We start from the raw sequence: 27,049 nt of genomic DNA on the forward strand, positions 1-27,049 counted from the left end.
AGAAGTGCTGGAATTACAAACGTAAGCCACTGCTCCCAGCCTGGCTTCAATAACGAAGGGGAGGTGTGTCCCCTGCCTGCTGGATGGCTTTGGGATTCAGGCACCACAAAGCCAGATCTCTGTGCTTCCCAGCTGTGCCCCAATTCCAGTTTGGGTGATTTTATATCAGGTCCTTTCTCTCTCTTACTTTCCCATATTTTGACCCAAACAGACTCCTACAAATGTAAACACATAGCCCTTAGGTCTGGAGCCAATGGCTGCTTTCCCAGAGTTAAGCACAGCTCAAAATAGGTGGCGGGAGGTGTGAGCTACATGCACACAGTCCCATGCAGCCTGCAGTGACTTTCCTGCAAACCCTTCAAGTACCTCAGCAAACCTGAGAAATGCAGTGAAGAAGCTCTCTTAGGACCCAGAGAGCCCTGTGTTTATCCAGACACTCTATCAGCCGAAGCTATGCTTTCCTCAGTGCAACCAGTTCACAGAGCAACGCTGGGCCAGGGAGCTGGAAGAAAACTATAGTTGCATTTTATACGTTTGGGATCCAGCTAGCCTTAAAGAGTGACTTTTGGAGGTCAAAAGACTGCAAAACTTGGATTTCAGAAACTGGTATGTGACCAGACACATCAAGTGTTAGAGTCTCCGCTGTGAGAATTCCAAATAGTCTTAAAACTGATTTAGGGCGCAGCGCTGCCTCTTTATAAAGAGCTGATATGCTGTCCTCCGGCAAGCACCAGTTCTTTGATTCTTGTAGACAAAGTGCCTATTACCCAGCAGGAGAGGATTTGACCAGCAGAAGTGTCCAGTGTTAGCACTGGCACCTTAATGCCTAGTCTCTGTGGCACTATTAGGCCTGAGGAATGATTGAGGGCTGATGTCGCTGTGCCCAGGCTCTCCACCACCACCCTCACCAGCCCTCCTTGTCAATACACAATGCCTGGATCAAGGGCATAGTGGGGCCAGGGAAGTGCGTAATCTTGAGCCTCAGGGACTGTTCTGACCTTGTGAGGACACAGACAATGATGACTACCACCTCTCAAGCTGTATTATCTGTGCCAGGCCCTGTTTAAACATGCGTCATCTTGCTGAGTGTTCCAGGCCACCCTGGGAAGAAGGTGCTGTTAGCGACCCGTGTTATGGACAAGGCCTTCCTGTAGCAAAAGCATACAGGCCTCATCCCTCTCAAACGTACCTCATATAAACACTCAAAAAAAAAAGAAAAAGAAAAAAAAAGTGTGTATATTTATACACACACTCAAATACAGATGTACATATATAAATAATATACTGACTTCGTTGACTTGGTGGATTACAATTTTCACTGACAATAAAGTCTTCCACGTTCTTATTGCAGGTTTGCTGGTATTCAGGATCATGACCTTTGAGCAGTAAAAAAAAAATACTACTAGAGGTATTACAGGTGGCTGAGGACTGTAATCCCAGCATTTTGGGAAGCCGAGGCGGGTGGATGACTTGAGGTCAGGAGTTGGAGACCAGCCTAGCCAACACAGTGAAACCCTGTCTCTGATAGCAAAATTACAGCCGGGTATGGTGGCGAGCATCTGTAATCCCAGCTATTCAGGAGGCTGAGGCAGAAGAATCCCTTGAACCTGGGAGGCAGAGGCTGCAATGAGCCAAGATCGCACCACTGCACTCCAGCCTGGGCGACAGAGCGAGACTTGGGCTCAAACAAAAAAAAAAAAAGAAAAAAAATACACTAGAAATGTTTTTCATTAATCCAAAAGTGGAGGAGAGGGGATACAGGAAAAATACTCCTCCACTATATTGTCAGAGGCTATTAGATAAATGGTTTCTGTAAGTTTCATTGTGTTTATTTACAAAAGTCCTAATTTTCATGGATACCCACTTATTTAATAGTTGAAGCTTAATCTTTTTGAGCTTACATATGAGATTTTTCTTGAGTACTGAGAATAGCAGCCTGAATATCTCAGAGCAACAATCAAAAGAAACCTGTGCAAATACAACAACGTGTGAATTGTAGAATCAAAGGGCATATGGGTGTTCATTGTTGAAGTGTTTCCATTTTTCTGTATATTTGAAGGTTTTCATAATAAATTGCTGGAGGTGGGAGGGGAGTCACCTGCAATGATTCCATTAAACCTTGACTTCTTGTGGAACTTTCACAAAGCCACTATTGGGAAAACACATGTGTATCCATGTTTGAAAGTTTATCATTTATAGATATAAAAAAGAAAATGAATAAAGTCTTGTTTTCACCAAATGCAATTTAGAAAAGAGAAATAAAAGGAAAAATCTCCCATAACTTCACTTACCCAGTTATAAAATTTCTTAGTATATTCATGTCTTTGTAACTATTGTGTATATATTTGGCTTTATTGGTTTGTAACCTTTTTAAGAATTATTTTTTATAGAGCAGTGTGTCTCTCCTGGTCTTTTATATTATTAACGTACGATGCCACATTTTTAACTGTTAGAAAGAAGGAGTAAAAGAAAATGTCCCATAGTCTGTCACTTTAGACACTTTAACGGTGTTTGACAAAATGTAGGTAAATTCTTCTAAGAATGTTATCATTAAAAATTGACTATGGTGTTCATAAGAGTGGTGATATTAAGAATTTATATTTTAAAATTTAGTCATATCTGTATGTAATCCTAAGTTGCTGACTGAAGTTAAATCTTTTAAAAGATAATTACAATTAATGTAAAAATATTTTCTGCACTCATGCTTTTTTCTAGATGTTTATATGTTGTCCTTCAAGTGTGTATGCTTAAATAAAATAAAATAAAATTATGTTTTTAAAAAAAATTGCATGTAATTTGTTTAAAGGCTGCATGGTATTCCATCATGTTATAGAAATGCGTTATCAGTGGCAGAGAACCGAGTTACCCCAAGTAACTGGAGACAAATCCGTACACGTTTGCAGCAACTTCAATTTTTGCCTTGTCAAAGGAAAGAATTCGACTGAGGGGCATAAAGCAGAAAAAGAGACCAAGGCAAGTTTCAGAGCAGGAGTGGACGTTTATTAAAAAGCTTTAAGCCGGGCAGGGAGGTTCACGCCTATAATCTCAACACTTTGGGAGGCCAGGGGGGGCGCATCACGAGGTCAGGAATTCGAGACCAGCCTGACCAACACGGTGAAACCCCATCTCTACTAAAAATACAAAAATTAGGTGGGTATGGTGGCGTGTGTCTGTAATCCCAGCTACTTGGGAGGCTGAGGCAGGAGAATCGCTTGAACCGGGAGGCGGAGGTTGCAGTGAGCCAAGACCGTGCCACTGCACTCCAGCCAGGCAGACAGAGCGAGACTCCATCTCAAAAAAAAAGAAAAAAAAAAGCTTTAGAACAGTAAGGAAAGAAAAGAAGGAAATTATTATACAACTTGGAAGGACAAACAAGCAGGTAACTTGAGAAACCAAGAGCGCAGCCTTGGTTTCTTTTTTTTTTTTTTTTTTTTTTTTTTTTGAGATGGAGTCTCGCTCTTTTTCCCAGTCTGGAGTGCAGTGGTGCGATCTCGGCTCACTCACCATTCTCCTGCCTCAGCCTCCTGTGTAGCTGCGACTACAGGCGCCTGCCACCATGCCCAACTAATTTTTTTGTATTTTGTATTTTTTTTTTTTTGTATTTTTAGTAGAGACAGGGTTTCACCGTGTTAGCCAGGATGGTCTCGATTTCCTGACCTCATGATCCACCCACCTCAGCCTCCCAAAGTGCTGGGATTACATAGCCTGACCTCTTGACTTGGGGTTTTGTACGTTGGCCTGCTTCCAGGATCTACTTCCAGGATCTTGCATTACTTCTCCCCACTCCTGAGATCTTACAGGGAAGCTGCTGATCAGTTTCAGGTGTTTTCTATCTGTTAGGAGCCTGCCTTTTCCCTAGAGCCAGCTGTGGCCAATTACTTTAGAGAAACAGTTAACAACCACCTGACCATCACCTGACGGTGGCCCACCATTCCTGGTGTGTGTAGCAGGGAGCCTTCTGCCCTGCTCATACCTGACTACCTATCTACTGTAACAAATGTACCACACCTAGGAACACTTTATAATAAAAAAACAGATTATTGGGACCCACCTTATAAAAAGATTATTGAGACCCACCTGCTAAAAACGAATCTCCAGGTATGATACCAAGAAATTTGAAATGAAAGTTTATCCTGTGATTGTGAGCCTGTATTTGATCCGTGGATCAAGCAAATTAAATGTGTACTAACTAATCAGGTAAATTAATGCATTTAATAATGCATCAATTAGCATACCTAATTACCTAATTAGTTACTAGCACACGGTTAATTTGCTTGATCCACTATGATCAAATATAGCATTGTTTTTAAATTTTTGCTGGTATAACCAGCAATCACAAACATCCTCACAAGTATCTCTCTACATACATAAACAATTATTTTCTGAGAATAATCAAGTGGTTTGTTTGCTTTTTAAAAAATATTTAAGCCGGGCGCGGTGGCTCACCCCTGTAATCCCAGCACTTTGGGAGGCCAAGGCAGGTAGATCATGAGGTCAGGAGTTCGAGACCAACCTGACCAACATGGTAAAACCTCGTCTCTACTTAAAATACAAAAATTAGCTTGGCATGGTGGCATGTGCCTGTAATCCCAGCTACTCAGGAGGCTGAGGCACGAGAATCACTTCAACCCAGGAGGCGGAGGTTGCAGTGAGCCGAGATCATGCCATTGCACTCCAGCCTGGATGAGAGCAAGACTCGGTCTCAAAAAAAAAAATTTAGTGATGAAGGAACTATGGAGTAATTGCCACTCAAGGACAACCCACCTCACCATCATCAGGGAATTCTAGGGGAGACTGGCAGTTACCCAGGGATCTCAGAAGGAATCAACTGGAAGTTAAGAGTCCTAATAACCCCAGAAAAAAACTTTCAAAGACAGAGGTCTTCTCATTCATCCATAATCACAGAGGTCTTGCCCAAAAAGCCCCCCCTTGAATATACAGCTCTGAAATTGGCTAACACCTTCTGCTGTCTCATTCGATTTTAAAGTTCACATCTGTGAAGGGCTCTATTGTAAAACATGGTGACTACAGTTAATAACAGTGAATTACAGTTAATAACCTGAATTTCACTGAGAGTAGGTTTGAAGTGTTATCATCACAAAATGTGTATTAGCATTGCTCTTAGCTCATTTAGCCACTACACAATGTATACACATTTCAAAACATACTGCATACCATAAATACATACAATTCTTACTTGTTAATTTTTAAAATAATAAAAGTTCTCATTTGGTAGTTCACGTTATCGGTCCCACAAATTACAATTTTCAGACATCTGCAAAGGCAGCATGTTTTGGTTTAAATGTTGTATTTCTCAATTTTATACATATAAAATAAATGCATAAGTGTATTACATATTCAAAAACTAATATGTAAATTTTATATATATAAAGTCAATGCGCTGGGGGTCACTGGGATGAACGAATTTCAGTGCCTGCAGTCTCATGTTTAAAATCAAAATGGTACAAGGTAACCACCAAAGAAACTGTAAGCCAATGTTTCTCAAACTCAAACCCTTGGACATACTCCCAGAATCCCCTGTAAAGAAATGTATACTGTACTCAAAGTTGAGAACCACACAGGGACCATTTTGCTTTTCTCTCCCACCCAGCACAGGCCCAGTGCTCAGCAGAAATTGGGGTACCACGGTTCTGCCCAGCACTGGGTCACTCCTGAGAAGTCTGCACCAGGCCCTCCTGCACCTTTCCACTGAGCAATGGGGTATCTTTTTTATTTATTTATTTATTTATTTATTTATTTATTTATTTATTTATTTATTGGAGACAGGGTCTCACTCTGTTGCCCAGGCTGGAGTGGCATGATCCAGGCTCACTGTAGCCCTGAACTTCTTGGGCTCAAGTGATCCTCCCATCTCAGATACCCGAGTAGTTGGGACTACAGGCACGAGCCACCACGCCTGGATAACCTTTTTTTAAATGTTTTGTAGAGATGGGGGACTCCCGATGTTGCCCAGGCTGGTCTCGAACTCCTGGGTTCAAGAGCTCCTCCCGCCTGCGCCTCCCACGGTGTGAGCCACCTTTGATCTTATTGCTATGATTTTTTTATTGATAAAAACTAATATTCTGAGTCTCAAGAAAGCGTCTTGAAACCATCAAAGGGACCCAGGAGGCGCATCATCACCTGTGCGGCCGACCCCATTCACAGCACAGACTGCAAGTGAGGCTTAAGAGATGGGAAGTGCCCTAAGCGAGGTTAAACAGCTAGTCAGCAGCAGACACGGCACTAGAACCTAAGCCTGCTGTCCCAGCTTCGGTGCCCGTGCCCACAGCGGAAGCTGCCGCGGCTCATCCGTAAGAGCGCTGATTAGGGACGACAAAGACGTCATCCCACCGTCCCAGTCCCATTTCCGCCCTCCCAAGTCCCCAACCTTCCAGTCCTCTCCAAGTCGCCTCGCCTCACTCCGCTCTGGACCTTCAAAAGCATTCCACATGCCTTTACCCCAACCCTACTGACTGTCCCGCAAAAAGATGCAAGCGGAAAAGGCCCCAAGAAGCGACTCACGCCTCCCCACTGCTCCCCGACACCCGCTAAGACGCTCTCAGTCGCCCAATCCCTATCCAAGCGCATGCGCCCCCGAGGTGGGCGAGTGTCGGTGATGTCACGCACAGCGCCATCTCTGATATCCGAGAGTCTGCGACAGCAACTGCCAGTGCGTCATCAGAGCGCGCCGGAAGCGGTCCGAGAATGAAGAGTAAGCGGGGCCGGGAAGTTAGAGAGGGTTGGGGATGTTAAGGGTCGGGGTCCTGGTGCTGGTGGGTGAAATGGGTCCGGGCTGCCTGTCGCTGCGGAGTTCTAAAGAACCGCTACAGGAATGGGCCCACCCTACATAAAAACTGAGGGCTGGAACACGGGTTAGCCTGGCTCGACCTCTGAGCTAGGGAGGGATGTCAGGGCTGGAGTCAGGTTCTCCCGGGGGCTGCTCAGTGGTGTGCGATGCTAGAGGAGGGTTCCAGGCCTTGGCCCAACTTGGCCACTACCTCCCGGGGTGACCGCAGTCAAGACCCTGCTCCTTTCTGCGAGCTGGTTTCACACTCTTATCTGATGCAACGCGCCGAGAGCTGCTGGGGAATGATATCACTAACCCAGAGCTTTGGGACTTAGGGGTAGAAGACATGTGCCAAGGAGGGACGTGTAGTCACCGTTAAGACTGGGCCTTCGATCAGAATTTTGATTTTTCACCTCTGCCACTTTGTACCTATATGATCAAGTAGATTGTCTCAGCATGTCGGAGCTTCAATTTGCTCATGGGCACAAGTGTGATGGGAAAAAATATGTCTACCTTTTAATGAGGTTTCTGGCGAGTAATGAGTGTTCAGTAATTGTTAGATGTGTATTGTTGCAGAAAGACTTCCAAGTCTGTTACTAAGCACCTGTAACAGGTGAAGCAAAGTTATCAGGCCCCTCAAGTTGCTCTCTACAGTTTATAATCCCCAACTTCCGCTTGAGGGAGAACTAGATGCTGTATATAAAACTTGCAGCCACATTGGTTTGCTTGATCAAACATACCTGGCTGGGTGTGGTGGGACACGACTATAGTCCTTTGGGAGGCTGAGGCAGGGAGATCACTTGAGGTCAAGAGTTGAAGACCAGCTTGGGCAGCAACATAGTGAGACCCCATCTCTACAAAACCTGGAAAGAAAAAAAAAAAAAAGCCAGGTGTGGTGGCACACACCTGTGGTCCCAGCTACTCAGGAGACTGAGGTGGGAGGATCACTTGAAACCAGGAGGTCGAAGTTGCAGTGAGCTATGATTGTGCCACTGCACTCCAGCCTGGGCAACAGAGAAAGACCCAATATCAAAACAAACAAGAACGAAAAAAAACTTGTAACCACCTTGCATCAGACATTCTCAGGGAAGTACAAGAGAGCTGGAATTAAATTTACAGAGTATAGTGTAAATTACATTTTCTAGCTATTTAGCTCATAAACCAGGCCTTAGTAGTCCCATTCTTACTCCATTCACACCTGTACTGTGTCTCCAGTGCCATGGTTTTCTTCTTTCAATAAATTAAGAAACAGAAGTGTGGAATTTGTTTTAGAGGTTGAAACTTTATTGACTGATGTATATTTTGAGTTTAAAGGAAGAACTGTTGTATTTCATCAGTTCAGGACACCCTTGATTATATGATACATTATAATTTCATATTAAAATGTGAAGAATCTTTTTAAACATCTTACAGTTAACAAAACCTATTTCTAACCATCTACATCCTAGACAGCTATATCATATAACTTTTAAATGAGTTACCTCGTTAGCAAGGGCTCGGGCTTCTAACTTGGGATACTTTAAACCAGTGCAACTCAAAATGTGATCCCCTGACCTGCAGTAGCATCTGGGAATATGTTAGACACTCAGGATCTAGGGTAGGAGACCAATAATCTGCATTTTAATAAGATCCCAGAGATTTTTCCACACGTTAAATTTTGAGAAGCACTCTTTTTAAACCATGAGCTTGAAACTTCTAGCATAGATGTGGCCAGAGGGTGGGATAAGAGGCATCCAAGAAAGCTTGCTCTTCTTACCAACCTGATCTCCTATCTCTGAATATGAATAAGCATATGTTATAAGTGTAGTTCTTTTACTTTTTTTTTTTGGAGACAGAGTCTCTGTCACCCAGGCTAGAGTGCAATGGCACGATCTCGGCTCATTGCAGCCTCCACCTCCCAGGTTCCAGCGATTCTTTTGCCTCAGTCTCCCATGTAGCTGGGAATACAGGTGTGAGCCACCACCTCCGGCTAATTTTTGTATTTTTAGTAGAGACGGGGTTTCACCACGTTGGCCAAGCTGGTCTCGAACTCCTGACCTTGGGTGATCCACCCGCCTTGGCCTCCCAAAGTGCTAGGACTACAGGTGTGAGCCATGCATCCAGCGGTGTAATTATTTTCATAGTTAGAGAAGTCTTGGGTCTTACAGCCATACCCAACAAGAATTGATCATTTCTTGTTTTTAATCCTCTAGGTGTGATCTATCATGCATTGTCTCAGAAAGAGGCGAAAGACTCTGATGTCCAGGTCAGTTCTTGGCAGGAGGTCCAGGAGCAACACAGGTGATGGCAAAGATGGCTCAGTAGCTTCTGAGCCCCTGTCACTGGTTGAGATGTCGATACCCACATTGTACTCCTCATTTTTCTGGCAGACATCTAAGGCTGGATCAAAGTCTGTAGTTCTGATGACCTGTTCCCACTTGCCGGCCTCCTTTTCTGTTGTGCCAAAGTCACGTTTGGTAAAATGAGGCTTTTCTTAACCTTTTATCATTTCCACTATGTTGGGGACACCAGGCTGTGCCCATGTGGTGAGCAGCATCATTCAACCTTGTCACTGTGCCCTCTGCACTTCTGCAGAAGGTGTGCAATTACATATCATAAGTGAAATTTACAGATTATATCTGGATGCCTCAGCCTGCTTTGTCAGTTTCACAAAAGTTCCTCTTGTAGCTCATAGTGAGAGCATTACCTTGAAAGCAAGATTTTGAAAGACCAGTATGCCTTTATTTTGCTTCTCCATGAAAGACGAGCCACTCAGGTATTTAAGAGAATCAGATTATTGTCCTATTATAGTCACAATGATTAGAGTGAATTAATTTTTAGTTAGCATCTACAGGTGCAAAACTGAACAGAGTTCCCACCATCATACTGTGAGCTCCCTCGAAGACTATGTGTACCCTATCTTCCCATTGCTCTCCCACAGAGGGAGGGCTGGGTTACTAATGACAGATCAGCATCAGTCTGTCAGCCTCAGTCTTAGCATTTGGCACCTGGCTAGTGTAAAAAGCTCAGGAAACAGCCCAGCCAGGAGACAGGCCCTCAGGAGAGAGAACTGCCCAGGGCTGTGGCAGGCGCCAGGGCAGTGGCATCTGCCACCAAATGAGGAATCCATTATTGGAACTCCAACTTGAGAGGTAGTGAGCTTGGAGGTTTTTGTCTGTTTGTTTGAGAATTGCACACAATTATGACAGTCATTTTTTCAGAAGTCCTCTCTAAGAGCCTACGCTCATTCATGGTAAGTTGACGCCCGGCTCTCAGTGACGCCCTTTGGAGAGAGAGAGAGTCTGGGGCCTGAGATGCTCTTGACGGTACTTTCCTCCAAGTGATGGTCTGCGGGGCAGGAGCGGACCTCTTGGAGAGTAGCCCACACCATGCCCACATTGCTGGAAGCCCAGTTAAGGAGTATTGTCCTAAGGGCACAGTGTCAGGGTCCCTACCCCCTGAGGCTTGGCTGACCCTGGAGCCCTAGTTTTGCTGTTTTCTGTAGTGTTAGAATCAGTTCCTCCATAGCTTAGTGCTACTCTGAGCTCACTTAGTTTCATCTGGTCATGCCTGGTTGAATATCTTTGTTACACATTTCTCAAGCTTTCTCTTCTGCCAAGAGTGACTGAAGTATTCTTCCAGATAGAAAGGTTTTAGTCCTCAGCAGAATAACCTCAGAAAAGCAGGGCCAGAGCAGGAAGTGAGCGTTTGACATGCTGTTGTGTGTGACAAACGGTCATGAATTTGTGTATGAGTGTGACTTACATCTCGGCAACTGTGGGTAGCAGACACATGGCAGATGAGCGGGGTGTGAGCCTCAGTGGGTGGAGGGATGGGCCCCATCTGCTCTCCCAGTAGCTGCGGGCGGGATGCCTGGGATCCTGGGCTGCCCAGACCAGAGCAGTGAGCGCTGCACCCCCTTGTCCGCCTGCAGCCTCCAGGAGCACAGCGGGCCGAGGCCTTCGTGAGGGCCTTCCTGAAGCGCAGCACACCCGGCATGAGCCCGCAGGCCCGCGAGGACCAGCTGCAGCGCAAGGCCGTGGTCCTGGAGTACTTCACCCGCCACAAGCGCAAGGAGAAGAAGAAGAAGAAAGCCAAAGGCCTCTCTGCCAGGCAAAGGAGGGAGCTGCGGCTCTTTTATATTAAACCAGAGCAGCAGAGGTAACCTGAGCTCCTCCCTTCTTTCTGCCCGCGGTGCTTACCCTTCTGGGTGTGTGGACTTGACTGAGTCGCTGGGGAGGCAGCCTGGCTCCACCTAAGCTAAGGGCGCCTCTCTGTTGTCTGCCACAAGAGGGCAGCCTTCCTTTACCAATCTGGGCTGTGTTCAGCGAGGCGGGTGAGACAGGACTCATTGTCTGGCCTGCCTCGTCACCTTCACGAGTAAGACCCGTCCAAGTACATCTGTTGCCCATGGCAACAGGCTGTTTGTCCCTCGGCTTTGTTAGACAGAAAAGAGGAACTGATATGTTTTTAGTGTGTATCACTTTGTAGCTTTTAATAGCGCCAGACAGTCACCCACTGGGGTTTCATTGCCAAAGCAAGATGTTGCCCACACGTTTCAGAAGTTTCCCAAAGGAATGCATCACTGTCCTGTCCTGTGGGAGGATGCCTTCCTCCAGCCAACCCTCCATCCCTCCTTGGCGACGGGTCTGAGTGTGTGTGTCCTAGGGCTGTCTGTAGGCTTTTGCTTGGAGATCGACAGCCAAATAGCCTCCCACATTCTAGAAGACGCTTAAAGTATGCCACGCTGTCCCCGGCCCCACTCAGGAGATCAGCTGGGCCTCAGGTGGAGAAGGGGCTGCTGCCTCCCAGGATTTGCTTCCCGGGTGGAACCCCAGTTGGGTTTGAGCTTAAGGTCCTCATTTCTCTAACCTAAGGCTTCATGGTAACGGATTCCCCACAAGGCATGAAGACTGGAGATAACGGCCCAGAGGAAAGCTGTTGGGGTCCTCGCCCCTGCTCCCCTCTTCTTCTCCCCACCACTTGCTTGCCCACCTTCCAGACCAGCCTGCTGCCTCACATGAGGACCTGCGTGACAACCAGCAACCCCTGCTTTATTGGGGGCTTACTAGGTTCAATTTCACGTAACAGAAAACCTCACAATAACAGTAGCTTCAACAAGACTCACGTTTATTTCTCTCTCATGAAAAGAAGTCCAAGTGGACACCGCTCTGGGCTGGTGGGGTCCCACCAATGAGGAAACTGAAGTTAGAGAGGTGAAGGTTCTTGGTCTCTGTTACCAGCTCAATTGCTCATCCTAGGATTTGCACGTAGTTCCTAATGATCCCAGGCCACAGTTGTTGGCATCGAGCCAAGCTCTGTGCTATTTGGACATTGTCATCCCAAGCTCATGTTGTCTAACTTTTTCCGTTTCTGACTCTGCCACAGATACAGTCTTTTCCTCCCTCTCCATGAACTCTGGAAACAGTACATCAAGGACCTGTGCAATGGGCTAAAGCCAGACACGTAAGTTGCATTCCTGAAGCTTCGCTCTTTGGGGTGGATCTCAAGTCTCTGATCATTGTAAATGCAGCTTCAGGAGCCAGCCTGGCTGCGGTTGAAGACCTAGTTGCTTCTTTTGGAACCTTTTATCATGGTGTAAATCAAGGGCTTCTGTTTACCTTGCAGGCAGCCACAGATGATTCAGGCCAAACTGTTAAAGGCAGATCTTCACGGGGCTATTATTTCAGGTAATTTACCTAAGAGCGTGTAGCACATGGCCATCCGGAGGTCCACACTGTCGCTCTGTGGAGACCCAGGGCGTGTGTTCTGTTGGACACGCTCCTTACCGTGTGGATTCCCTGAGATGGGCCCCAGTCACCATCATCCCCGCACTAAGGGTGGGAGATGCTTCTCACTGGCTGTCTTAGCCGGTCTGGCCATTTGCTGGACACACCCTAAGTGGTCTCCGTGTACCTTCCCCTCCGTGTACCTCCCCTCCGTGTACCTACACACAGGGACCCCTGTTGGTACCCTAAAGGGCACAGTAGCTGTGGGCACTCACCCATGGCCTGGAATCTTGAACACAGAATCCCTTTCATCCAATGCTGTGGTTTCAAATGTCAGCTACACCTGACAGTCCCCAAGGTGACGTCTCCAGCGTAGGCCCGTCCCCTGAACTCCAGGCTCAGGCATCCAGCTGCCCACTTGACACAGCCACCTGGATGTTCAGGGGGCATCTCAGACTTTACATAGCCAAAGCTACCCCCAGTTCTCACAGCAACCCCTCCTGCTCTTTTCCATCTCAGTTAATTACTCAGTTATTTATGCTGGTTGTTCAGGCCAAAAACCGAAATAGTGTCTATGTTTCTTCTTTCCTAATTCCCTCCTCTAATCCTTCAGAACATCCTACTACCTAAATTCAGCCACTGTCATTCCCCAGATTACCTCAGACACAGCTCCTCCCCGCACCAGGGAGCCGGAGTGCCGATTATATAGGAATCAGAGCACGTTCCTTCCGTGCTTCAAGTCTTCCGGCAGCGTCCCATCGTATGGGAGTAAACCTGCCTCCTTGCTGTGGTCTAAGGCCTCCCCGCTCCCTGGGGCAGCAGGCCTCCCACACTGCCTTCCTCCCGCCCTGCCTCAGGGCTTCGCCTCTGCTCCTTACCTCTGCCAGGGAGTTCTCCTGTGTGTGCACAGACCGACTTCCGATTGTTCAGCCCTGCTCCAATGCCACTCCCCTGAGGGTCTACCATTGCAAACCATGACCCTCCACACTCATTGCCCTGTCCCTACTCTTCATAGCACTCGTCGCTGTCAGAAAGTAGAATGGTGTGGTTCACCATGCATCACCCTGCCTTGCTAGAACCTGGGCTCCGTGAGAGCAGGATCCGGGACTGCCTCTTTCCATACTATGTCCCTGGCATCTCCCGAGGACAGTGCAGGCATACTGCAGCTGCTTGGTGACTCTGTCACCTACACTGAGGCTTGGGTCAGGACGAGGGAGGGGCTGCTGCTTGTGATGGTGGCTCGTCTCACAGTGCTGGCTGCTGGGCAGCTCTGCAGCAGGACTCACGTTCCAGCCAGCATCCTGGGCAGTGCATGGTGGTGTTTGTGCAGATCCTGCAAGGGAGTCCTGGCTGCATCAGAGCAGCCAGCCCGTGGGTCCTGATGGTGCTGGGCGCATGTGTGACCTTTGACTCCAGAATCCTGCCCAAGACTGCTGTGGCCACAGACTCTCCGAAGGACACCTCATAGGACAGTCCAGAGACTGCAGAGCCCCAGGGGAAGCCTGGGTTCTCGTTGGCTACGTCAGTGCCCAGCTGTTGAGCCCCCACGCCCTGGGTGCTGTCTTCCTTCGTCTGCTAGCTCAGAGGGTGGGACCAGCACCCCGGACCCCTGAGGCCTGCTTGTCTGTGGTTCCCCCAGCACCACAGAGGCCTGAGCCTGGAACTGTCCTTTTTCTTCACAGTGACAAAATCCAAGTGCCCCTCTTATGTGGGTATTACAGGAATCCTTCTACAGGAAACAAAGCACATTTTCAAAATTATCACCAAAGAAGACCGCCTGAAAGGTATGTAGGAGTTTCCGAGCGCGTTGCGTGTGGGCTGTGGCTTCCAGCTGTTGCGTTAGCCTTTTCCTCGGGGCTCCAAGGGTTTGGTTTGAGCGCTGATTGCAGATACTTACTGAACCTGCATTAAAGCCTGCAGAGACCACCGTCTGCTCCCGTGGCGCCCCCAAGAGGCGTGTGTCAGTGCAGCCAGCGGCCCCAGCCAGAAATGGCCAAGCGGAGGAAAGATCTTGGCCGTGCCTCAGGGGACCTGGGTCTGTTTGGGTGCCAGGAGAGGGCCTCCACCTGCCCCAAGGCTGCTGCTCCCAGAGGAATGTAGCCAAACAGGCAGCAGGGTAGAAACAGGAGCGGCGCCTGTCCCTGAAATTCTGAGCCGTGTCCTTGGTGATAACACTTGGGTTCCATTGGTGGCCAGCATTGCTCTAGCAGATACTTTGGGTCTCCCAGGATTTCTACACCCCACCTTGCTCACAAATCCAGAGATAACAAACTGTAGTTAGAGGGTTTTGTTCCTTTAATTTTTTTATCTTTATTTATTTATTTATTTTTTTTTTGAGACAGTCTCGCTCTTTCACCCAGGCTGGAGTACAGTGTCACAATCTCAACTCACTGCAGCCTCCGCTCCCGGATTCAAGGGATTCTCCTGTCTCGGCCCCCCGAGTAGCTGGGATTACAGGCACGCGCCACCACACCCGGCTAATTTTTGTATTTTTAGTAGGGGCAGGGTTTCACTATGTTGGACAGGCTGGTCTCAAACTCCTGAATTCAAGTGATCCGCCTGCCTCAGCCTCCTAAAGTGCTGGGATTTTAGGCATGAGCCACTGCATCCAGCCTTCTTCCTTTAATTTTTGAGCTTGGTTTTTCTTGTTGCTTCCCTTATTTTCCTACATATCCTTCTGCTTCACATTGTAAACCTCAGAAAGTGGTGTAAGAGTTTCCCCACAGAGCACAAGGCCAGGAGCCCATCTGAAAGTTAATGTGGGAAAACCAGTTTCTGGCGGGTGTTCTGGGACTTTCTGGTCCTGGGAATTTGGTGTATAGCCTTTTACCCTGAAGATCAGGTGCCAAGTTACATTTAGCATGTGACTAGATGGACCTATGGCAGAATAACCACATGTAACCCTAATGCCCCTCCCCTTGTGGGGGATTTCCCATTTCCTATTAGCTTATTTTTTTCATTCAATGTGTTCTGAATAATATTCTACCTAAAAGTAAAATATTAATAAATAAATAAATGAATATTTACTGCCAAGGATTTTTCCTCATCTTTTTTCTCCCGCCCTTTTTTTTTTTTTTTTTTTTTTCAGTTATCCCCAAGCTAAACTGCGTGTTCACTGTGGAAATCGATGGCTTTATTTCCTACATTTACGGGAGCAAATTTCAGCTTCGGTCAAGTGAACGGTCTGCAAAGAAGTTCAAAGCGAAGGGAACGATTGACCTGTGAATTCTTTGCCATCTAACGCAGTTGTTTATGACAGCTGAAAACTGGACACTCCTAAATGCCAACCTTTCAGTGAAGAGATGGTTAAGCCAATTCTGCTTATAGACCACCTCCAGCCAGTGACGTTCTGAGTTGAGGATGCTCAACAACATGGGAAGGTCGCGGTGTACCCAGTGAAGAAGTCAGGGGACAGAGGAATTTCTCTTTCTAGGAGATCTTCATTTTGTGTGACTCCCATGGAGAGGAGCAGACTGGCAGGAAGCACACCGGGGTTAACTCTGGTTGACTTGACTAGTATCACTCGATTTTAAAAAATACTTTTCCATGTTTTCTGAGTGCTCTGTGGTGAATCAGCTGCCTCTGTGATAATACAGTCCACATGTGGACATAACCAGGGATCAAATAAAGGAGGTATTGCTGCAGGCCAGCCAGGTTGAAAGGGAAGGGGGGCCCCAGAGGTCCATTGGATGGCAGGTGTCTACAGAGGTGCGCCTTTGGGTGGAACTCTTTGACCTACCTGAGGTTTACTTTGCTATTTCAGGAAGGTTGAAGAGGATTGAAGGGTGAGTTGCTAAGTGACTTAGGGCTTATTCACTTCAGGAATTGCAGCTGGGGTGGACCCCAGGAGCAGAGCACTGTGTGCAGCTGTGCCCATACACGGTCGCCCCAGCGTAGTGAGATGGGACCTGCCACAGCGTGCCCGCTCCTGAGCTGCCACGCTGAGCCGTGGAGGACTGAAAGGAGGTCGCCCAGCATCACCTCCCAAGGTCAGACCTGCAAAAGCCACGCCAGCAGCATTGACGCCCTTTGATCTCTTCGCCATTTTTGCTGCTGAAAGACTGGGCTTTTCAGTCTGATTCTGGCCCTCTGACGGTGTGTCTGTAAAGCCAGTGGGTCAGGCAGGCCCTTCCATGCAGGGCCAGAGGAAGAGCGGGCCCAGGGCTGCAGTGAGAGTGGGCCAGGGGACCAGCCTACCAGATGGGTTGGAAACATGGCTCAGAAGGACCAACTACCCCTTCCCTTTGAGGAGCCAGTATCTGCCGATCAACAAGGCAAGGCCAGGAGCCCTCCTGGCGAAAGGCAGGCCACAAATCTTTTCTCCCCCAGGAGAAGCAGCAGTGCTGGGGCTTTGCGTTCCTGGTGCCTTCCACCCAGACCACACCAGAGAGAAACACCGCGGTGGAGAAGGGAAGTGGGAACACTGTCTGCTGTGTGCCAGGAGAGCAGAAAGGCCCAGGCCTCTGCCGCTGCCCCTCCCCAAGGCTCACAATGCACCCAGAGTCTCACAGGGACCAACCCAGTGCCTCGGTCCTGCTTCCATTGGTGCAAGTGTCCACTGCTCACCAGGGTGTTCTGAGGTGGCTCAAGTGCTGTACCCCAAGCAGCACGCAGTCACCGCTGCCAGTGATGCACACACGCACGGGCTAGGGACACGGGGCCCGGCCCAGCGACTGCCTTGTGGTGTGGCCATCCTCGTCTACCACAGGAAGACAGAATTCAAGGGACCCCTTGCCCAAGGCCTCGCTGACTCAAGGGCAAAATTGAGATTTGGACCTAATAGTTGGGCTCCAGAACTGTGCTTTCAGCTACAGGGTGGCTGCAGGATGAGATGGATGCGGTTCTAAAGTGCAGGATGTGCTGCCTTCATTACCTGCTTTCCCTCTGAGCAAATCCCTGTCTTGAGTGGGAAGTGGCATCTATTCCCCCAGCCATCTGAAAGTACAGTGTTCATAACCAAATAGGTGCTGTAGCTTTCTAGCCATCCCGCTCTTACCCACCCCTCTGCAATGTAAAAGACGTCCACTGTTGTGTAAATACACAGTTGCTTTCCAGAAAAGTTGTTGGTACTGCTTGCCATGTGAAATCTGTTTTTCATTTGGCGCAGACTCAAGTTTCTGTGTGAGTGGCTGTTTAATTTGTAGATATCACTCCCTCTCCCCCAAGGAGACGTGGCGAAGGTGCTCGCCGGCCACAAAGCTGCCACTGTGCCTGCCTGTTTCTAGGACACACTGTTGCCCCCATGGTCTACCCAGGGGCCATGTCATCTCCCAGGTAGAGGAGGGAAAGGGGAGGGCCCAGCCTGGCAGGACATGGTTCCTGATGAGGAACAGCTGCAGAAAGCATGACCTGAGGCCCAGGGGCAGGGGCAGGGGCTAGGGCTGCCATGTCTCCATAGACTGTGGCACAGCTTGTCATGGAGGGTGATGTGGTACTCTTTGGCCCGATCTCTCCCATGTCCACTGTCCAAGGAGCAGGACCCTGGCAGAGCTGAGGCCTTGCCCATGTGGTCTCATGGGAGATAGAGCCACATTCTCCTCGTGTAAGCCTCCGTGCATCAGAGAAAGTGCCAAAGAGGAAAGAGAGAATGGTTAGCAACTCAGGACAGGACCCAGAGGCTGCAGGACTGGGAGACATCAGCCCAGCGACCCACTGTTCAAAGAGTGGGGCCCAGGGGCCCTTTACATCTCCCCAGTGCCCAGCTGCCACACACGGTCTGCAGAGAATAGGCCAGAGCCTCGGGGGAAAGGATGAGGTTCTTGGAGGAGAAAGGGCAGTGTGGGCCATGGCTGATGTATCCGTCTGCTCTAATCTCCATCACAAAATGCCACACACTGGAGCTGCAGCATTTTCTCACAGCTCTGGAGGCTGGAAGCCAAAGATCAAGGTGCTGGCAGGGTGGTTTCTGGGGAGGCCTCTCCCTTCTTGTCCTCACACGGCATTTCCTCCCTGTGTGCAAGGAGAGTGATCCCTGGAGTCTTTTCCTTGTAGAAGGATGCCCGTCCTATTGGATTAGGCCCCTATTCTTATGACCCCCTGAAAGTCTCTGTCTCCAGACAGTCACACTGGGGGCAAGGGCTTTATCATATGAATTTGGAGACCCAAGTCAGTCCACTGCCACCCCGAAGCTGTCCCAGCCAGGACAGACTGGTTGTGCCTCCCAGAAAGTCTCCAACAGTCACCTGGCTCCCATCCTCAGACACTGGCCTGGCCTTCTCGTCCCCCCATATGGGCTGCTTGGACCACTAGCCAGTCCAGCCACCCCCACTGCTGGCCCCTGAGCTGCCATCACCACTGGATTCTGTGACATGCTCATACAGGAACTTGGGTCCAGGGCTGCTGCCTCCAGTACCCAGGGCTGCCCAGTGCCCCTTCATTTTTGCAAACAGCTGAACTCCTCCTCCTGCTGGGGCCAGGCACAGTCTGGATGGGGGAGGAAATGCGTGCACAGGTGGGCAGGATGGGCAGAGAAGTCTCCCTGGGGCAGGGACTCCGGCTCTGGGCAGCTGTGAGTGTGAAGAGTGTATCCACACCAAGGCTCAGGGCGGGAGTCCGCGGAAGCATCGTGGAGGACCCAGGAAGGCAGGGGAAGCCTGCGAGGGTCTGCCCCCAGGCTCAGGCAGGCAGGAGGAGAGGCCAGAACGGGTATATGGCTGCCAGGAGTGGAGAGATGGCAGAGATGCTGGAAAAGCCCTAATCCATGGGGCAGGAGGTGGAGTTCTGCTGATCCATTCATGCAGTTCTGAAGTCTTGGGGATCGTGGTGCTGCCATCTGTCAAGTGGGGCCATTAGCATTCCTGAAATGGCATCCTGGAACTTCCCACATCAGAGTTAGTGGGTGCACATTCAGAGCAGCCAGATCCTGGGCTGCACCTCAGACCTACTGAATCAGCCTCTAGAGGCGGGACCCAGATAGCTGTGTGTTTACCTGAGACCCCAGCTGATCACTGATGTTTGAGGACGCTGGGCTCCAGATGGTGTGTAAAGTCTCTTCCAGCTCTGAGGTCTGGACTGTGATTTCAGACTTGGGACTCTCAGGCCGACATTTCCTGGAGGCTGGTAAAGATCATCAAATGACTGATCTCCCAGGTTCCGAAGAGTAAACAGGAACATCCCTCCACAAAGCCATAAATTCTGTAAAAAAAAAAAAAAAAAAAAAAAAAATTGCTTTCTGGACAATGCCTTTAGCTTTAATTTAGTTTGCATTTCTTAGCTATAATGTCTAATTAAGACATCTGTTAAATGTCTATAATATTAATTTAATAGAAGGGGTTCTGATAGAACCGTATTGGAATTGTCCATTTAATTAACCTCGTGGGCCTTTAATGGATGTCTTAAATAGACATCATTAACAAGAGTGCTAGACAAATTAAAATTAGAGTCAATAACATTCTTGGTAATTTTTCCTGAGCTGTGAAGGGCAAGCCTTGCTAACTAGACAGGCGCAGAGATAGGCTGTGTTCACAGGAGGGCGGGCACTGCTGTCCTGGAGGGCATCTGAAATGGACAGGCCTCATAGACAGGCGCAGAGATAAGCTGTGTTCACTGGAGGGCAGGTGATGCTATCCTAGAGGGCATTGAAATGGACAGGCCCCAAGTGGGATTCAGCTATTGTGTCTTGGTCTGCTTTGCCCAAAAAAGATAACCTCCAGCCATAGGAGGCAGGTCTCAGGAGCAAAGACCTGCCCTTCCCTATGCCTTTTACAGAAAATGTGTGCTGGGTCAGGCGTGGTGGCTCACGCCTATAATCCCAGCACTTTGGGAAACCGAGGCAAGAGGATTGCTTGAGCCTGGGAGTTTGAGACCAGCCTGGGCAACATAGCAAGACCCCATGTCTACAAAAAAAAACATTTAAAAATTGAGCTACGCATGATGGCATATGCCTATAATCCCAGCTACTCAGGAGGCTGAGGTGGGAGGATCACTTGAGCCCACGAGGTTGATGTTGCAGTGAGCCATGATTGTGCCACTACACTCCAGCCTGGGTGACAGATGAGACCCTATCTCTTAAAAAAAACAAGAAAGAAAGAAAAAGAAAAGGTGGCCTGATCCATCAGAGCTCCTGGAGGAGGGACTGGCTTAGGAGGGAAGTGGAGGAGGATAGAGGACCTCACCCAGAGACTCATGAAACGCCGGATAGATGCACGGACTGGGTGAGATGCAACAGGATTGGATAGGGAAGGATTGGCTGGGACAGGCCGGGGATGTAATAGAAAACATTCCATTCTTTTGCCTCCACCGCTCCACTAAGCCACTGTCACTCAAGTGACTGTGTCTCTTCAGAGCCAGTGGTCAGTTCTCCACCTCTGCCTTGCCTGGCCTCTTACCGCCATTTAACACCTCTTATCCCCACACTCCTGACTTTCCTCCTGCCTCCCTGGCTGCTCCCTCTCGGGGTCCTTTGGGAGCTCCTCCTCTGCAGAACTTCTCAGTGATAGAATGCCCTGAGCTCCGCCTTTGGACTTCTTTCCCCATTCCCTCCATAGCTGTCTCGTCCACAACTTCAGATCCGCCAGACCCACATGTGTAACTTGGTTTACTGTCTGCCTCCTGCCAGCTAGAATGGAAGCTCCTAAGGACAGGACTCTGTTTTCCTCACTGCCATACCCACACTCATCCAGAGTGTATCTGACTGTATTCAGCGTTCTGTGACTGATGAGGAAATGAGAAAGCTGTCCACCAGGCCGCACCTGGAGGTCTAACAGGCAGCCCAGCATGGCAGGCTGCACCCAGCACGATGGACTTTCCGTCTCTTCCCTTCCCTCCACCCTCGCCTCTGCGGAGGCCCCTCGCCTCTTGGATGCTCAGGTGGGAAACCAAGGAGCCATCCTGATTCCTCCCTTGCGTTCACGCCCCCATCAACCTTTCATCACAACCTGGTGGCCCTCCTTGCAACCTCCCACCACCTGCTGCTCCAGCCCCTTCCACCCACCCGCCAGCACCCAGCCACAGCCACAGTCCCCCGCTGGCCTCCCTGCATCCACGCCTGGACCCACTGTAGCCTGGGTGACCTTTGTGAAGCATGACTCAGGGCTTGCCTCTCCCACTGAAAACCCACAAGCGACTTCCTGCTGCACGCAGAATGAGAGCCAGCCCCTGACCGGCATCATCAAGGCCCTTCCAGATCGGACCTCAGCCCACCCCTGCCATCGTGGTCCACCTCCCCACTGCACCTCATGCCTCTTTACACCCCCAAGCATGCGATTGGCCCCGTGCACATCTGTGCCTGCCATTCCTTCCTCTCGGGCTTCCTCCTGACCCCTCAGTCTGCAGGCAGCCTCCTTGCGTTCAGCTCTCCACACAGGGAAAGCCCTATCATCCTAGCTCTGCAGCCCCCACCCCAACCAGTCACTCAATCACATTACCCTGTCTGATATTTTGTTTTCCTTTTTTTGAGACAGGGTCTCACTCTGTCACCCAGGTTGGAGTGCAGTAGTGGGATCACAGCTTACTGCGGCCTCAATCTCCCTGGCTCAAGCAATCCTCACACCTCAGCCCCCTCAAGTACATGGGACCACAGGCACATGCCACCATGCCTGGCTAATTTTTGTTTGCTTGTTTTTTGTAGACCTGGGGGTCTTGCTATGTTGCCCAGGCTGGTCTCAAACTCCTGGCCTTGAGCAATCCTCCTGCCTTGGCCTCCCGAAGCACTGGAATTACAGGCACGAGCCACTGCATCCAGCAGTCTTATGTTTTCTGTACCGCTTCTCAGTCCCCAGTGCAACCTCATCTGCCTGTTTCGTGTCATTTTCTTCCACTAGAATGTGAGCTGCTCGGACACCGGGACACTGCCCATGGTGTTTGCCGCCATAACCATTGTGAGCCCCCTGCAGGCCTTGCATATAATAAGTGCTCAGTAAATATCTGCTTTCTGACCCAAAAAAAACAAAATGAGCCCAGGGTGTGCCTCTGATAATGTCGAATAAGGGTTGGCACACAGCAACTGTGAGTGACGCTGGTCAGTGACCCCCGTCTGGGCCAGATAAGTCCGTGTGGTTTGCCCAGGGCAGGGCAGCAGCACATCCTGAGTCCAATGTGCCACCCCCTTCCATGCCAGTGGGCACCCTGGGCAGCAGGAGTCCCGGGTGGGAAGGCAGCCCTGTGCCATTGGGCCCTGGCACCCCAGCTATGCAGACCAAGGAGGTTATGCTCCATCAACAGCTGCGACTTGCAGCTCATGTGACCCGCGCTTCTCTACCCCTTTTAGTTTCCCCCATGAAGCCCCAGGGTCTGGCGGGAGCAGCTATGGCTGGCGCTGCGTAGCCAGCCAGGCCTGGAGAGGCTGAGCCCAGCAGGAAACCCGAGTCGGGAAACCCAAGTTCAAGGCCCAAGTTCCCCAAGACCTTCAGTTCCAACCACAGAGAACGTGAAGAAATGGAGTGTGGTGTTTATTGCAGGCACATTTCATCTACACAAATTAAACTGTATCCTCTGCCAAAAGAGAGGGAGGGAGGGAAGGAGAGAGAAAGGACGCTGTAGAGAGTGCTGCCAGTGGCTGTGTCCTGCCTGTAGAGTGCTGCCAGTGGAGGCTTGCCTTGCAGCGAATGTGAGATGGAAAGCATCCTTAGTTGCCCTGCTCTCCCAAAAAAGTGTGCGATTATAATGCTTTTTATAAAAACACAGGCCCCAAACGGGTGCTATGCCAGAGGGGCTTGCACCGGCTCATGAGAGCTGATGTGTGCACCTCCTGCGGATGGCACCTTCATGCCGGCACCCTACAAGCCTCCTGGTGGGAGCGTTTACATAGCAATTTACGCTATGCTACAAACCAGGGCTTCTTACACGTGTACCAGCATCCCACTGCCCTAAACACAAGCCGGCTGCTCTGTGTGCAGTACAGGCAGTGTTAAGTTGCCGCCCCTTGAACCAGAACTCCAGGGGAGACCAAGGGTCTATCTCTGCAGTGCCTTCCTATCTAGGAGCCAAAGGGTCATCTTTAGGGGGCTACCTAGCCCCATGGAAGATGGGGCTCTGTGGCCTGGGGGCTGGAGACAGAGCACTTGCTGGCTAAGGCAGGGGAGACTGCATGGAAGATGCGTGTTTTCTCAGGGCATATGTTATATATACTTCAATTTAAAATGTTTGTAGAAGAACCATTTGAAGCCGGTTGCGGTGGCTCAAGCCTGTAATCCCAGCACTTTGGGAGGCTGAGACGGGCGGATCACGAGGTCAGGAGATCGAGACCATCCTCGCGAACACGGTGAAACCCCGTCTCTACTAAAAATACAAAAACTAGCCGGGCGAGGTGGCGGGCGCCTGTAGTCCAGCTACTCAGGAGGCTGAGGCAGGAGAATGGCGTGAACCCGGGAGGCGGGGCTTGCAGTGAGCTGAGATCCGGCCACTGCACTCCAGCCTGGGGCACAGAGCGAGACTCTGTCTCAAAAAAAAAAAAAAAAAAAAGAATCATTTGGACTCTTATGTGGGTGCTTAATAAATATTTGAAATTATTTGCGCATTTCTCCAGCAGTCTTGTTTCTTAGTGGTAATGCCAGGCCAGGTGTGATGGCTCACGTCTGTAATCTCAGCACTTTGGGAGGCCAAGGCAGGCAGATCACTTGAGGTTAGGAGTTCAGGACTAGCCTGGCGAACATGGTGAAACCTGGTCTCCACTAAAAATACAAAACAAGCCAGTCATGGTGGCAGGTGCCTGTAATCCCAGCTACTCGGGAGGCTGAGGCAGGAGAATCACTTGAACCCAGGAGGTGGAGGTTGCAGTGAACTGAGACAGCACCATTGCACTCCAGCATGGGGGACAGATCGAGACTCTGTCTCAAAAAAAAAAAAAAAAAATGGTAATGCCCAGGTTACCCTAAGTGGCTCTTGCTTGAAAATCACAGATTTAAAGCAAGGAAACCCACATTCCTAAGAAATGCAATATGTCACCAAATTTACAATTTTAACAGCTCCCTCCACCTTTCAAAATACGGGCTCTTCCTCTACCCCAGACCTCCAGGGACCAGGTGCTCTGCAGTCCTGTCACTAAGGTGTGGTTGCCACAGCCATCCTGGCCCCCCACTGTAAGGTCTCCAATTGGGTAGTGAGAAAGTGAGTGGTGACGACAGGGCCCTGGGGCCACAGGGTGTGGTGGGAGGGGAACAGGGCCTGTGTCAGAGGCCCCTGGCAGGTCTGGAAGTGGGCTGGCTTCCCTCAGGACCTGACCTTAAGATGAAGCCAGAGAGCTGAGCTGGAGTCAGGCAGGCTGAGGCCTCCTGCAGGGGATCTGGGGTGGGGAGAGGGGCCTGCAGGGGCGTGGCACTGAGAGGCGGCTGGAGGCTTCAGGCACCAGGCAGGGCAGCAGGAAGTGGGGAAGAGTGGCGGTGAAATGGAGAGGCCAAGGGCCGGAAGACCAGCGAGGAGGTTGTGGCCGGTGCTAGACGTCTGCGGCTTAACCAGGGTGTTGGCCTTGGGGATGCACGGAAACGGGTTTGAGAGGTGCACATAGCATCCACAAACAGGGCCTCAGGGACGCAGCCCCTCCAGCCTCCATCTGAGTGTCTACTCGAAGCCAAGTGCCCTGAACGGTGGCAGCCCTGCTAGGCAAGTGGAGATGGGTCCAGCCGTCCAAGCTGCTGAACAAGGTGCTGTGGACAAGGCCACTGTGGCCAAGGAGACAGAGGCTGCAGCTGAGGTCTCAGGGAAAAGGGGTGCAGGCAGGTGGCGAGACACGCTTGGGCAGGCAGAAATGAGGAGGAAGATGGCAAAGCTGGGTCGTAGGGGTGGGGAGCCGTGTGGGCACACCTCCAGTGTTGGGCAGGCTGCAGCCTTGCCTGGCTTAGCTTCGTGAGTTCAGCCAAGGGTGAGCCTCCGCCCGTGCCTTGGCGTCCTCATCTGTAAAATGAGCATAAGGAATAAAACACAGCGAATAAAGTTGGTGTGCGTGATATCACCCAAAAACTCGGAGGGTTCCGACAGAATACAGTATCATCTTCCAAAAATTACAGGTGTGAGCCACCGCTCCCAGCCCTGGCATTCTCCCAAGCTGTCCCCTTGGGCCAGGTGTGGTGCCTCATGCCTATAATCCCAGCACTTTGGAAGGCTGAGGCAGGAGGATCACTTAGGCCTGGGAGGTTGAGGCTGTAGTGAGCTGTGATTGTACCACTGCACTCCAGCCTGGATGACAGAGAAAGACCCTGTCTCTAAAAAAAAAAAAAAAAGCCAATAAAACCCCACCTGTCCCGTCCATGGCTGCATTCTCGGTAGGACTCCAGAATAACCCCAGGTAGTCAGCACTGGCGGCTGCTAAGCACACTAAGATGGATCCTCCCAGGATCACACAGCCAGTGGCTGAGTCATGTGGCGAGGCCCCTCTCTCCAAATCAGCTGTTCTTCCGGACTTGAGGAAGGCTTCCTTTCACCATAAATTTAAAGCCCCATTGCCTGCCAGGGTGAGAACGGGACTATTTTTTGCATGGCACGAACCCCTGCCAGCTCCTGGCTCCCGGCGGTGTTTGCTGCAGAATTTACAGAATGCAGTAACTATTGAACACCCTGTTATCCGGCTGCCTAATTAATGTAAATGATAGTTATGGTCCACACACCGAGGCGTATGTTTCTCGGAGGAGGCCCTGCCAGCCGCCTGGGCCCCATTCCAGGGGTTTTTATGGTAGCAGCCCCATTCTGGCTTTGTTGAGTAAAAGGTAAGTTGTGGCCCTAAATAATGAAGACAGAAGGGCTAATGGGCTCAGAGAAGAAGGGCAGCTCAGACGCTGGTCTCCGAATCAGGTGACAGACCCTGCACTAATGTGGCAGGCCAGGTCTCACTAACGAAGGCCTCCGTAACACCTGTTTCAGCACTGAGTGGTGAAGTTAAATATTAAAAGCTGATAGAACCAGTGCCCTCTACAAAGGCTGGAATGTAACAGATGCCCATCAAGAGTTTTGCCCAGGCCTTTCCTGGGCCTTGAAGCATGACAAGATAACAAAGGAATTAACAGGACCCGTTTTAAGATTAAACGAGTTGTATTGGAGGCCTGAAGAAACTCCCCAGACCTCCACCAACAAGTTTACCGGGGATCTGAAGGAACTCCCCAAACCTCCATGATTTAGCAGGAGACAAAATAAGGGTAATTGCCCCAGCACCTGGACCCATTTAGATTAAGTAAGTTTACTGAGGCTTCAGAGGAAGGTCTTCAGAACTCAGATCTTAGTTATAGACTAAAAGAATTGGGCCGGGCATGGTGGCTCATGCCTGTAATCCCAGCACTTTGGGAGGCCCCGATGGGTGGATCACAAGGTCAAGAGTTTGAAACCAGCCTGGCCAACATGGTAAAACTCCGTCTCTACTAAGAATACAAAAATTAGCTGGGCATGGTGGCGTGCGCCTGTAATCCCAGCTACTTAGGAGGCTGAGGCAAGAGAATCACTTGATCCCAGGAGGCGGAGTTTGCAGTGAGCTGAGATTGCGCCACTGCACTCCAGCTTGGGTAACAGAGCAAGACTCCATCTCGAAAAACAAATAAATAAAAGAAGTTAATCACTTATATCTTTAGATGAAGGTACACTTACACATAAACATATAGCTTAGAAGGTATATAAGCTCTGGAACACTAATTTT

At 49.8% G+C, this 27,049-nt stretch overlaps 1 protein-coding gene across 3 annotated transcripts; it reads left to right on the forward strand.

Annotated features, from left to right (window-relative positions):
• Positions 1-6,669: 6,669 nt before the first annotated feature.
• On the forward strand, positions 6,670-17,554 carry POP4 (POP4 homolog, ribonuclease P/MRP subunit). 3 transcript variants are annotated; one of them, XM_077978030.1, is made up of 7 exons: positions 6,670-6,712; positions 8,980-9,067; positions 10,701-10,927; positions 12,155-12,232; positions 12,395-12,456; positions 14,178-14,279; positions 15,584-17,554. In XM_077978030.1, exons 3-7 carry the CDS (start codon positions 10,764-10,766, stop codon positions 15,718-15,720), a joined length of 543 nt encoding a protein of 180 aa, XP_077834156.1. In that variant the 5' UTR covers positions 6,670-6,712; positions 8,980-9,067; positions 10,701-10,763; the 3' UTR covers positions 15,721-17,554. The 3 variants fall into 3 exon arrangements, with proteins under 3 accessions (XP_077834156.1, XP_077834155.1, XP_077834157.1); XM_077978029.1 differs by having other exon boundaries at positions 8,980-9,032; XM_077978031.1 differs by lacking the exon at positions 8,980-9,067.
• Positions 17,555-27,049: the final 9,495 nt, after the last annotated feature.

This window comes from Macaca mulatta, chromosome 19 (genome assembly GCF_049350105.2).
Source record: "Macaca mulatta isolate MMU2019108-1 chromosome 19, T2T-MMU8v2.0, whole genome shotgun sequence".
Classification (NCBI taxonomy): domain Eukaryota; kingdom Metazoa; phylum Chordata; class Mammalia; order Primates; family Cercopithecidae; genus Macaca; species Macaca mulatta.